General features: G+C 39.7%; 1 protein-coding gene across 2 annotated transcripts in view; it reads left to right on the top strand.

Moving 5' to 3' along the window:
• fstl5 (follistatin-like 5) overlaps nt 1-12,398 on the top strand; it is a 160,875-nt gene that overhangs the window by 21,182 nt on the left and 127,295 nt on the right. For both annotated transcript variants that reach the window (XM_047584929.1, XM_047584927.1), the window contains exon 2: nt 2,054-2,195. In XM_047584929.1, the coding sequence (XP_047440885.1) occupies nt 2,054-2,195 (142 nt within the window). The remainder of the gene's footprint in view (nt 1-2,053; nt 2,196-12,398) is intronic.

Genomic DNA, 12,398 nt, shown 5'->3' with positions numbered 1-12,398 from the left:
CAGAACGACCGTAATGTCTGCAGGGGGCTGGGGAAGCTGATCATTACCAGCATTTTAACAATTGTTTTGCCAGATTCAAAGGTCTTTTGAGTTTCTACACTCATTCTTTAGAACAGAAACTCCCTGACCACTGGATTATCAAGGCACAGTTCCTACTGCAGAATACTGGCACAGACAGGAGTAATAGGCTGGCATGGCATTTCATCTACAAAGCTAAAAGCTTTGTGGTTTGGCCAGGCTACAGGAGAAAGATGCAAGCAAAATTCCATACCAACATGCTGTTTAGTACGCTAAATCAGTGTGGAGAATTTTATAGTGTATCCAAAACCAAGGTTTGAAACCAATGTTAGGCGAAGTGCATACCTTTTCCAAGAAAAGCTTGTAGTATTCAAGAACTGGGCTCAACACCAGCATAAATATCCCCCAATGCAATACAGTAGATATGAGGTTGGCAGCTTACGAGCCTCCAGCTGTCAAGGAGGCTCTCAGGAACTGACACGATATTTCTGTGCTGAGCAGAGCATCTGAAAAGATCCAAAGAGATGCATACTACTCTTTATTCACCAAACAGCTGCGCCTGTTTTGAATATGTAGTAGCTAGTTTGCAATTTTGCACGCCCTTTAATAAACACAGTCATAGTAGTATGTCACCAGTAGTTTTGCTGGTCGACATCTCCTTTGTTTAGTTACTTTGACTGTCTCAGTTGTGACAAATTGGTTTCTGAAACTCACTGAGAGGTGCTTAATGGGTACGTAGGTGTGCTGTGATCGGTGTAATTGGTGTAGATTCTATCAGGGTCCTCTCAGAGTTTGTTAAAGATACATGGCGACGAAGAAAAAGTTAGAAAATTGGTTTGAATTTGGCAGCTGTTACAGACACACATAACAGAATGCTGGTTTAAAACAAAAGGCAGCCGTTTCCAAGCAGAGAATGTGCCGAAAATCTGCAGGCGTCAGGCAACTGAGGAAGGCAATTGAGGTCACATAAAGTCATGAAAATAAAGTTTCAGTGTTCTCCCCTTTGTCCAGCTCATCACAGTGACATGCCGCTCTGTTGGCAGGACCTCCCGACCCCCAGTGGATAGCATGTGGGCCCACACAACTGCCACAGCAGTTCCACTGTTGTCTGAGTCAGTGTCACTCCAGAAGAACAGGGAAGCAGGGTCACCAGCCTGCTGTCAGTCATCTCTCTCCATTGGAGGATGATAAACAGGTGCTGGTGGCTTGAGACAGCTTAAAAAGAAGAGCTCTGTGTTTGCCAGCGAAAATCAACAAGTCAAGTCAAACATTTATTGACAAAGCTTTCTTAACAAAGTGTTTTTTTGTTTTTTTTTGCGGTGAGGTGCACAAAGAACTGAGGGCATAAATGCAGATACGGATGCGGGATAAAAAATTAGGAGGAACGCGGGGTTTAACATAAAACTTGCTCACATATGCGTTAGCGATAAAGCTTGTGTTCGGAAGTATGCGAGTACAGGCTTACACACAAGCTCTGTGTATTTCCTGTGTCAGACACATTCACAGGGCATGTTTTTTCCAACACAAACTCTGTTTTGTTTAATTCATGTGACAGAAAGGTCAAACTTGTTTTTACACAGCGTAATGAATAATTGAAAACGCTATTATATTGGAGGTGAAAAGTGAATATTGCCACTCCGTTAAATAAATATATTTGGGCTGTGTCTGTGCAGGGCTGCAAGGAATCAGTTTAAGATGTAATCTCTCCGCTACACCACAGTTGCTTGACTTAGACACTCAGCCTAATTAATCCAAAGCCCTCGCTGTAATTGCCTTAATATATTGGCTCTTTGTCTTCTTTATCTTGATTTTCTCATGACGTCTCCTTCCCCATAATTGATTCAAAAGGAGATCTAATCTCCTTGCCGAGTGTGGGGGCTCGTATTGATAGCTATAGTTTAAAGTAGCGACAGTTTTGCGGTTACCATTGTCTACACTAATTACGGCGGACTTGATGTATTGTCTTGGCCAACCGGTATTGAACTCTGAGACTGCTGGAGAAGAGTGCTCACCATTCCTGTTTGGTTTTTGACAGAAAAAGACCAATGAAGACAGCCAGATGGTGGTCGGCTGCAATTTTACTGTTGGGGCTCGGAGTGCTCGGCGCCAACGGGAGGCCCAACAAGGAGGGATTCGGGTCACCGCCCTATCGACCAGTCGTGAGATTCCGACACAAGGTATTGATCGCCTTCTTTTTTCATTTGTTGTCCATAACACGAGGACTATGTGCTTTTGCCAAGTATGAAACTAATTACAGTGGAGCGTTCTTTGTGCACCAGATGACTCTCCTGTGGTTGTTGTTTTTCTGCCCACTGAAAGATATTTGATGAATCATTATCTCTCCCTCTGTGCCAGCAGACTGTCATTTCAAAGATAACGTTGGATTAATGCAAAGCACAGTTGAGCGAAGTTGCTCTTTGAATGAAATGAAGATGTTGGCTTGGCATTTTAGCTGAATGTTTTAAGTAAAATGCTTAATGACATAACTTTGAGACATCAGGCAGCTTTTCTCTTATAGAATTGATTTATTTATTTTTTGTCCTCGAAACTAGTAACGTGCCGTTTTTTTCCCCTCTGGTTGGATTTCAAAACACCAGAGCAGCAGACATGGATCAATTAGAGCCAGACAGAGGGAAAAAAATGATTGTTTTGGCATACGGGCAAGTTGAGGGAAGCAAAGTGTTTTGTCAAGAGGCATTAGTCGGATTGTTGTTACTTAAGTACACATTTCCCATAAGCCCCTTTTCCAATTCTGTAGACTAGTAAACACTTCTCTCTATCCAGTGCCAGATAAGAATTAGCAGTGGCAATAAAGACAAAAATGTTTGTGTGTTTGTTTTTACTTTAAAGCAATCTATCATCTCCAGGCAAAACAGTGCGTTAACATTTGTTTCAGTCACGACTACACAGAATGAAAGGCAGAGGCAGTGGTACTATATTTTTGGTGGGGTGAGAGCTACTTAGAAAGAGAGGGAGTCAGAGGGAACAGATGGTTGGAACGTCACTGGACTGTAACAGAGTTGAGTGAGGAGCTGGAAGCGATGCAAAGCTGTTGAATCGACACAATGGTCAAATACATCCCGACCTTTTGAACAAGATTTATTCAGAGAGAGATGCCTTTCTAAACATGTAGTCTGAGCGTATCAGCTTTTCAGCTCCTCTGGAAATTGTGTTTAGAAAGTGAGGAGATTTTAAACTTCAGTAAAAAAAAAAAAAAAAACTTTAAAATGATGCCTGGAAAGTGCAGTGATAGCATTTCAGCCAGGCTAAAGTGCTTCACACTAAGGGAGTAGAAGAGGTAAATGATCCATCTTTCACCTTGGTTGAATTGCGGTCACATTTTTTAAAAACCATATTAATGTTATGTTTTCCATGCTTTGTACTTTATTCTACCTTCTCTTTGTCTTGCTCTTGCTCAGCCCATTTTATATAGATGCATTGGTTTCACAGTTACAGGCTGTCTTAAAGTGTGTGGAGAATGTGAAGTGCATCCTATTTACAGGGTAATCTTGTAGTATGCAAGCACCGGACAATAGACCAGCATAAATATCCCACTATGCAACATAGTAGAGGTTGTTATCAAGGGGGCTCTCAGGTATTGGGTGTGATTAGTTCTGTGCTGAATGCATCCAAAAATAAATAAATAAATAAATAAAAATACTACTGTTCAGTCACACTAAAATACACTAAACGTAGCTAATGTGCTCCCTCACACTCACCCTAGCGTGGACATTGTTGGATTTCAGTCAAAGGACCAAATCATACATATTTTTTTAAATGTATCTCTTTTTAGTTTTACATGCTTTGTACTTTTCTAGAGCCAACATATCCTGGGTTGAGTCAAAGCATGGAAAAATATGTTTTCCAGTAGGATTCTAGTATTTCAGAGCTTCATCTTTTAAAGACAATGTCTTAAAGTCTGTGGAGTATGAAATGTATCTTCCCTTACACTGTGTTAATGCTTTTATATACAGGGTTTCACGGGTGGAGAGTGTCTATCTATCAATAAATGTAACTTATACAGGCAGAGAAGTGTCCTGAAACAAGAAACTGTAGGAACCACTTTAGGAAGAAAGGGATGCCCAGGCGAAAGCGTATCTTGTTTAAAATCACCCAAACATATATATACACATATATATGAATAAATACAGTAAATGATCAGCTCTTGCATTTTAGGTCTTAAATAATCCTGAGTTACTGCTGCTTCAGAAACAACCATTTAACCCAAAAGGGCTTTAAAGAAAGGCAACTGGACTTGTAGAATTTCTTGAAGACATTTCGCCACTCGTCCGAGTAGCTTCTTCAGTTCTGAGAGACTGCTGGGAAGTGGAGTTGGATGACTAAGAACCTCCACAGACGACCCTTTAACCCTTATTGCCTTTAAGGCACTCATTGAAAATGAAAAATTTTGAACCTAGAGTGTTAGCCTAGGGCATGAGAAGACTTTAACTTTTGTGACACTTTTCAAGGTTTTTCATTTTCCTGTAGACAATCAAGATCAGTGAAGTTACCATATATGGCTCCTAGTCCTTAAGTGGTAAACAACTTAAGAGGTCGTCTAAACACACCGAGTCACAAACCTTAGTTTAGTTTAGTTCTTTTGTGTTGTGGTTCCCATTATTTGCTGTTGTATCGCACAGTGTATTATGCACTTTCTATTCTAATTCCATGCCATGTGAATGAAGCAGACATGTCTTCCTAAAACAATTCAACCAACAGCACATTTTCAAGGTGAATGCCTCTTTGCTCTCTTTTGCATTAACCAGTACATTATTTCTGATTGAAACCAACTAGGTTTGACTTTGTCTCTTTTTACTGCCCTGGTTTGGAACCAGAGTGACTTTAATAATTAAAGTAATGTATCTCCACATGTAGCAGGAATTAGACACGATGCTACAAAAATGATGTATGCGCTTTTCCACTCCAATGAAATTAATGTGCCCTGCGCTGTGATTACATCGCTGAGAAATGTCATTACAGCATCTGCATACCATTACAATTCGTCTTGTGAGAGGACAGAGGTAAACTCCGCTCATCTATCTGCCTGTCAACCATGGCTGTGGAAATTTACAGCCCTTTGGTGAGGGAAAAAAACACACACACACACACACACTGTAAGCCCTTTTCCAAATGATGTCATCAGCCTTTTTGTCGCTTAAAGAAATTTCTCTGCTTCTGGCTAGGCTGCAGAGACTCAGCAGATACAGCTGAGGGAGCACTGTTAACAGTTCATACTGTAGACAAGCAATATCAAATTTTAGTTTGTTTTGGGCACATTTTAGAAGTAAAGCAGAAAAAGACAGTTAATATGAAATGTGATACATATACACTTACTGTAAAATTTATAGCAACAATTATGCAGCCGAATACTGTAAATATGTTTTACAGTAGATATACTGCAAAACATATATACAGTTTTGGTGTAGTTACTGTAAAATAAAAATAAAAAATTAAATACTGTGATTTCAGTAGTTCTTATAGTATGGAGTGTTGAACTTTAAAGTAAATACCAATTCAATTCTGTGATTTGAGTTGTTTCTATAATGCCGATTTATTAACTGTACAAATAAAAACAGTTAAGCACTGTTGTCTTCTAATTGTATTGTATATGGCAATACAGTAATATTAACAGTTGATCACTGTTAAATTGTCACTACAATTTAAATACTGTGTCACTGTGTTTTACCCATCAATAAAAGAAAGACCCATATTCTGCTGATGGTAAAATACTTGCCGGTTCTCTGATAGTCTGGTTACCTGTCAGATACAGTCAATGGTTAGTCCCAATGGTGGATCCGGAATTCCAGAATGTAAAGTACTGCAGTGACTCTGTGTGGAAAAATTTTTAGCTAGCTTTAAACAGGTTTCTGTCTGGGCTTAAATGACCATTTGCTCAGTTAGTGCCATCACTACATAAACTAACTAGCCTACCTGGAATGAAGATATCTCAAGATGTTCGCTGTTGCTGTGCTTTGACTTTCAGTCAAAAAAATAAAATAAATTTAAAAAAAAAAAAAAAAAAATCAACACAGGCGACGCGCACACACGCATACACAAACGCAACAAAAATTAACAAGACAAAGTGTGTGAAGTACAGTGCCACCGATAAGTCACAGAGGGAGCTATTCTGTTACTTACGTTACAACTGGAGGTGCCGTGGCCGCGCGGTTAGTGTCCAGTTTTGCAGTGATGTGATTGGTCCAATAGAAGCACGACAGTTGAATTCTGCTCTTTTGATCTTTCTGAAAGCCCGCCACTGAACGGTTATGAGCCGAGACAGCATGAAAATTATATAAAGGGTGAAACCATGATAAAAATTATGAGATAAAATTATGAGATAATCATTGTTTATATTATAAGTTACTTTTTAATTTAATACACACAATAAAGTAAAAAAAAAAAACAGTAGATTATTTTACTATTTACAGTAGCTACTATTCTGGCTACTGTGATTTTCTCTAAAGTAACTCTTTGTCTATTGTGATTTTTACAGTAATACACAAATACTGTGATTTCGTCTCATGGACGAGGGTTTACTGTCAAATTTACAGCATTCTACTGTAAAAATCGAAGTACACAGTAATGTTACTGTTTTTACTGCAGTACATAACTGTAGATTCCATTTGTAAGAATGTAAGGTATAATTTATCATTTCTAGTTTTCATGAAATTAATTGAAAGGCGCCTACTGTAAATCACGTATAAAGAACATTCTGGCAGGCTAGCAGTGTTAAACGCTGCTTGTGCTTTGAAGGACACTCTTTGACAAGAGTAACAGGATCAGATTTAAGCTTTCCTCGCAAAGACTTCATTACCAGTGGCACTCAGCTTAAAACAGCTGTCACGTGTTCTGCTCATTATTCCCATGGCATAGTTTCAGATATTCACAGTAAAATCCTCCACATGGGGTCAGGTCTAGGATACAGATCCTGCCCATCAGAATCAACCACTAATTATAATGGATAGTTGATAGTAGACTACACTAAGCAATGGGAGCTTTTGTTAAGCATCTATTACCCGGAGATCTTATGTCATGCCCTTGTTTTTCACTCAAGGGCTTACTTGGAGAGTTTAACTATAATGTGCTCAGTGTGTGATTTGTGAAATTTGAGGGAAAGGCAGTCATGCTTTTCCTAACATGAGGGACAAAAGCAATTTCTGTGAGTTTGTCACTTTGACATCAAGCTGTTATGTCAGGACAAACAAAATGGAGGCAAGGACAACTGTGTGCAAAGCCCCATCCATCCAGCACTGGCTCGGCCACATGGCAAATCTAGATTAACAGGGGATAAGCAGAGTGAGAGAGAGAGATGGAAGAGGTTGGCACATTAGATTGAAATAAAGAGAGGTGGAGAGGAAGAATGAATTGGAAATTTTCACAAGAAATAGCTTGATGTACAGTAGCAGCAGTTTAAGCTGCATTGGACAATGCTCGGCGTAAATGTGACTACTGTCAGTTCTATTTCCACCCCCTCGTTCCCAGCTGGTCAGTTTTAGCCCCAACCCTTGTCACTCATCTTGATGAGCTGTCTACTTTCAAATGGCAGCCAGCCCGAGGCTGAGGTAACCAGCTTCTGTATAGTCTCCACAGGGGCTGAAGAAGCAGATGCTGTATGCAGCCTGTCCGCTATATGACAGTAACAAGGTGTCGACGTCCGTGCTGGGGTTGACCTGTGTTTTTCAAGTCTACCTGCTACATGGTTATTTCTTTTCTAATTTGACTAACTGTACTTGTTACTGATTTAGTGTTTTTTCATCTTTCCTCATACATAGCAACTAAGTATTATAAATGTCTGGGCAGGAGTGGGTTTATTGCTGCAGGCGAAGAAGACAGGTGAAGGCCAGGACTAAAAAAAAACAGCATACAAAGGAAAGAGAACAATTGGCTTTTACCTGATGCAATGTCCAATAATTCACTTGGAGCACTTCCCTGCATTAGGTTTGCTCATTGTTGTTGAATGACCTTTCATTAACCCTGGCAAAAGTTTACCTGGGTTTAGATTTTTTTTGTTCTACCATTAGTCTTTTCTTGACTCCGTCGGGTCACCTGCAGTCCTCAAACAGGTCACATTGTGTTGAATCAGGGAGCTGTGTTGCGTTATCATCCTGAACTATCGGTGTGAACAGGGAGGTCCTGAGTCGCTGATAGGGCGTAATACTTGACAGTGTATTCTATTTTACTTGCTTGTCAAACAGGTATGTTGAAATTTTGCTCTTATATGTTACAAGCTGAAGTGTACTTGGAAGTTGGCGGGGTGGAGAAGTGAGGTTTGAGATCTGAAGTGGAGGAAGGAGAGGACAAGGAGGAGGGTGGTGCTGGTGGAGCGAAGAGGTAGGGAGACAGAGGGAGATGTGGGCGGTCAGCCAGCTAGCTGTGACAGGGGCAGATGAAGCACGAATGTACAGCTGGGTGCTTCACCGTCCCCAGAGTCTCAGGGCAGAAGAGACAGGCCTGCCAGCAGCCCTGGGGAAATCACTCTCTTCAAACAAATGAAGTGTGAACACTGTCTGCCATATGCAAATAAGCCCCATTTGATATCTTCCCTACCTGTAGTGCAATTCTAAATGTCATCTTTTCCAGTGACTGGTAGTGGGGGCATATGAAGAATGTCAGGAAGCCACAGGTGTTTTCTGTGATTTGTGCCTTCTGGGTTTCTGGTCAGCAGTGTGTTGTGAAACACTGGAAAGATGATGAGCAGGGGAAACTGTCTTGATTGATGCACATTACAATGTTTGGTCCTGGTTTGGTACTGATCATCACAACTGGTCTGCTTTAAGTGTGTGTGCTCACACTCATCTGGAGAGGCCACTTGAGATTTCAGTTTCACACTCTTTATACAGTTCAATGCCAACACCATTTAGGCCTCAGAATAATGTACAGACAGCTGCTGGAGTCTCTCCATCACTCAAAGTGCACATTACACGGTTAATTATTTAATTCCACCCATGACATTATTTGTTTTAAAGACCTGCACAAAGCTAAGATTGAGTGATTGAGACACAGTTATTCAAGAGGACGTCAGTAGTAGACAGTCTATCATCGTGATCAGGACACACGTGTCTTCATACTGCTAGAGGGGTGTGGCCATAAGAGGACACCTGTATTTTAAACAGGTCACTTCAGAGGGATGATCACTTGGGACAAGCTTATACCGGCTTTGAAGAGGTCCTACCAGGTTGTTGTGTGGACTCATGTCGGCCCAAATTTTATCATGTGGTTTGCATTTGTGATATGTATTCTCAGCTGCGTGTACACTGCCAGTCAAAAGTTTGGACACATTCATTCATTCATTCAATTCATTGAGAAGGTGTGTCCAAATTTTTTTGACTGGTAGTGCATTTATAATGTTTGAACTTGAATTCTCTTTTAGCGTTTGTCTGCATTCTCTTATAAATTAAAACACATATATTATGTACTTTTCTTTCATACATCATAGCTTTTTAAATTTAAGTACTTTTGGGGATTTTGCTTCTGTTCTGGAAAATATTTGTGTGTCAGACTGGTGTTTGGATGATTAATTGATTGGTTAAAAATAGATGATGAAGTGATGAATCAATAATGGAATGGAATCCTTAGTTGCGGTCGTACATTATAACCCAAAATGAGATTTATTTTCAGTCAGTTGTTTCTTTTTAACTGAAACTTGTCTGTGACAGTTAACTCAGAATAGGTGTGAGTATGCGTAGATTATAATTGGCAATGTGATATTTCCTTGTCAGTTTTCAGCTGCACTGTGGAAGCACTTGTTGTTAGCTAAAAGTGGCCTAATGTGGCCACAGGATGTCTCCACGTTCAACTTAAGACCTGTTAAAAGAACATAATTGCTCATGTGGGTGTTCTTTCCTCTGACAGGATTTCATTAGCAACAGCAGTTCTAAATATGAACACGGCACAGTCTTAATGAAACTAGGAGCAAACTATAGAATCAAAAACGCAGGAGGAGCTGAATTATTCCTGTGGTCAAAATCTGTCTTGGATATAATTATCCATATATGCGTAAAAATGTTGAAACATATTACATCCCTAATAACTGACTTGGAATCAATTTGGCAAGTGTTGGGAAGGAAATATGCTGTAAGCATGAGATTTTCTGTGCAAGCTCAGGAATTGGGTAATCTGCTATTTTCAGTAGGCAGTTAGGCAGTTAGGGACCGCTGTTCATTATTGACTGCAGACCTGTTGCATAATGCATCGTCTCCATAACACTACCCCGCTTGGGTTGGTAGAAAGAGAGGCTGAATATTCTGTACAAGAACGAGGAGGATGAGCCATGCAGATTTCGCTGAAGAGAAATCAAATATTTATATCGTGTTCTTTCGCATTCATGGTTTGTGGAGAACACCTTCTTAGAAATTATTTTTTTTTAAAATCATGATCACAAGGTGTGCTCTAAATAAGAGTGATTTTAAGGTGCAGCTGTGCAGAAGGTCAGTCATTTGCTTTAATAGATTAGATTACATGCAGCTTTATTGTCATTGCATGTAGTACAGGCAACCAGAAGTGCAAATAAGAGGAGGAATAACGACATATATATATACAGTATATATATTAGGGATAAGCGATTACAGCATTATCTGTATCCGTCAACCATACGAATTATCTGTACCTGTACTTGGAGTGGGCGGGACCTAAACATGACATGGGTGGGACTTTAACCAGAATGTTATTTTAAGCATGCAATTGATACGGGTTGATCAGAAATAGTGGTTTTGATCACGATAGCAAACAAACAATTTTTGCACCATGTCCGAACAAACCCACGTTTACCAGAACTCCACTGGTTGATAATTAGGTACAAACTGGAGTAAAACCAAACCTGAAGCTGAAGAAACTCTAAACCTTAATGGAAACGCGAACCTGAGAGACAAAGAGCTGTTGTGTGTCAGAGTGAGCAGAGCAGGACACAGCAACACTGTGAACGCAGACTCGTATTACTCATATAATACTCGTACTTGGCAAAAGTGCTCGACTCATTTCAGCTGAGTATTCAGCTCAACTCTAATATATATATGTCCTTATTCCTTGTACATAGGGTAAAATAAGTGTTGAAGATATCATATGGTGCTAGGTGCTATTGACATGGAATTTTCACCAGGTGTTGGTAACAAGTAATCCATACATAGAAAGAAACCAAAACAAATAAGTTCAGAAATTAGTACTAATGCTCAATGCAATGCTCTCAACGGCCATGGCCTGTATGCACACTCACCACGCAAGACTCCATTTCTGAAGAAAAAGCATGTTGAAAGTTTAAAGTTTGCTGCACAACATTTGGACAAGCCTGTAAAATACTGGGAGAACATAGTCTGGTCAGATGAGAGCAAAACTGAATTCTTTGGATGCCATAACACACACCATGTTTGGAGGACAAAATGCACTGATGGCGTGAGGCTGTTTTTCTGCATATAGTACTGACAAACTTCCTATAATTGAGAGAGGATGAATGCAAAAATGTACCGAGACATTCTTGAGAAAAATCTGCTGCCATCTACCAGAATGGTGAAGATGAAACGAGGGTGGACACTTCAGCAAGACAATGCTCTCAAACACAGAGCCAAGGAAATTCTCAACTGGTTTCAGAGAAAGAAGATAAAGCTGCTAGAATGACCCAGCCAATAACCTGACTTGAATCCAATTGAAAATCTACGGAAAGAACTAAAAATCAGAGTTCATAGAAGAGACCCACGGAACCTTCAAGATTTAAAGACTGTTTGTGTGGAAGAATGGGCTACAATCCCACCTGAGCAATGCGTGGGACTAGTTTCTCCATACAGGAGGAGTCTTAAATATCAGTAAGCGTGTTAAATACATTTTCTCTCTGTTATTTTACATTATTACACATAACTTATTACACTAAACTTTTGGTTTATTTCTATGTATGGATTACTTGAGTTGTTACCAACACCTGGTGAAAATTTCATGTCAATAGCACCTTTAGAAATACAGTATGTTTACTATGAAAAATTGTGATGTGTTCAATACTTATTTTACCCACTGTATATATATATACAGTATGTAATGTATCTATGGTGAATATAAGATAATTATCAGCAAAGTGACTGCAGTAATCACTTCAAGATTTGTCACAGAGTACATGAGGCAACTGCCTGTGACGTAAAGGCACTTTCATCTGCCACTGAAGCAGGCAACACTACATGGAGTTGTTGCAGTGAGTGTGGAAACCTTGGATCTTTGTTTCATGCATTGAGATTCAAACTCAAGTACTGAGTTCCAGTGGTTGGTTGATGGTCTGCACAGTAGAGTATCATTTTTAAGGGAACCAAGGACTTTACTCGTTCAGCTAAGTGGAAATAACTCTGTGTTATTATGGTGATGCTGTGATGCTGATGGTTTATTATAACTTTGATCTCTTGTTCTTG

Source organism: Mugil cephalus, chromosome 5 (assembly GCF_022458985.1).
Source record: "Mugil cephalus isolate CIBA_MC_2020 chromosome 5, CIBA_Mcephalus_1.1, whole genome shotgun sequence".
NCBI classification, from domain to species: Eukaryota; Metazoa; Chordata; class Actinopteri; order Mugiliformes; family Mugilidae; genus Mugil; species Mugil cephalus.
Note: the sequence above shows the minus strand (reverse complement) of the source record. Positions and strands in the feature narration are given on the sequence as shown.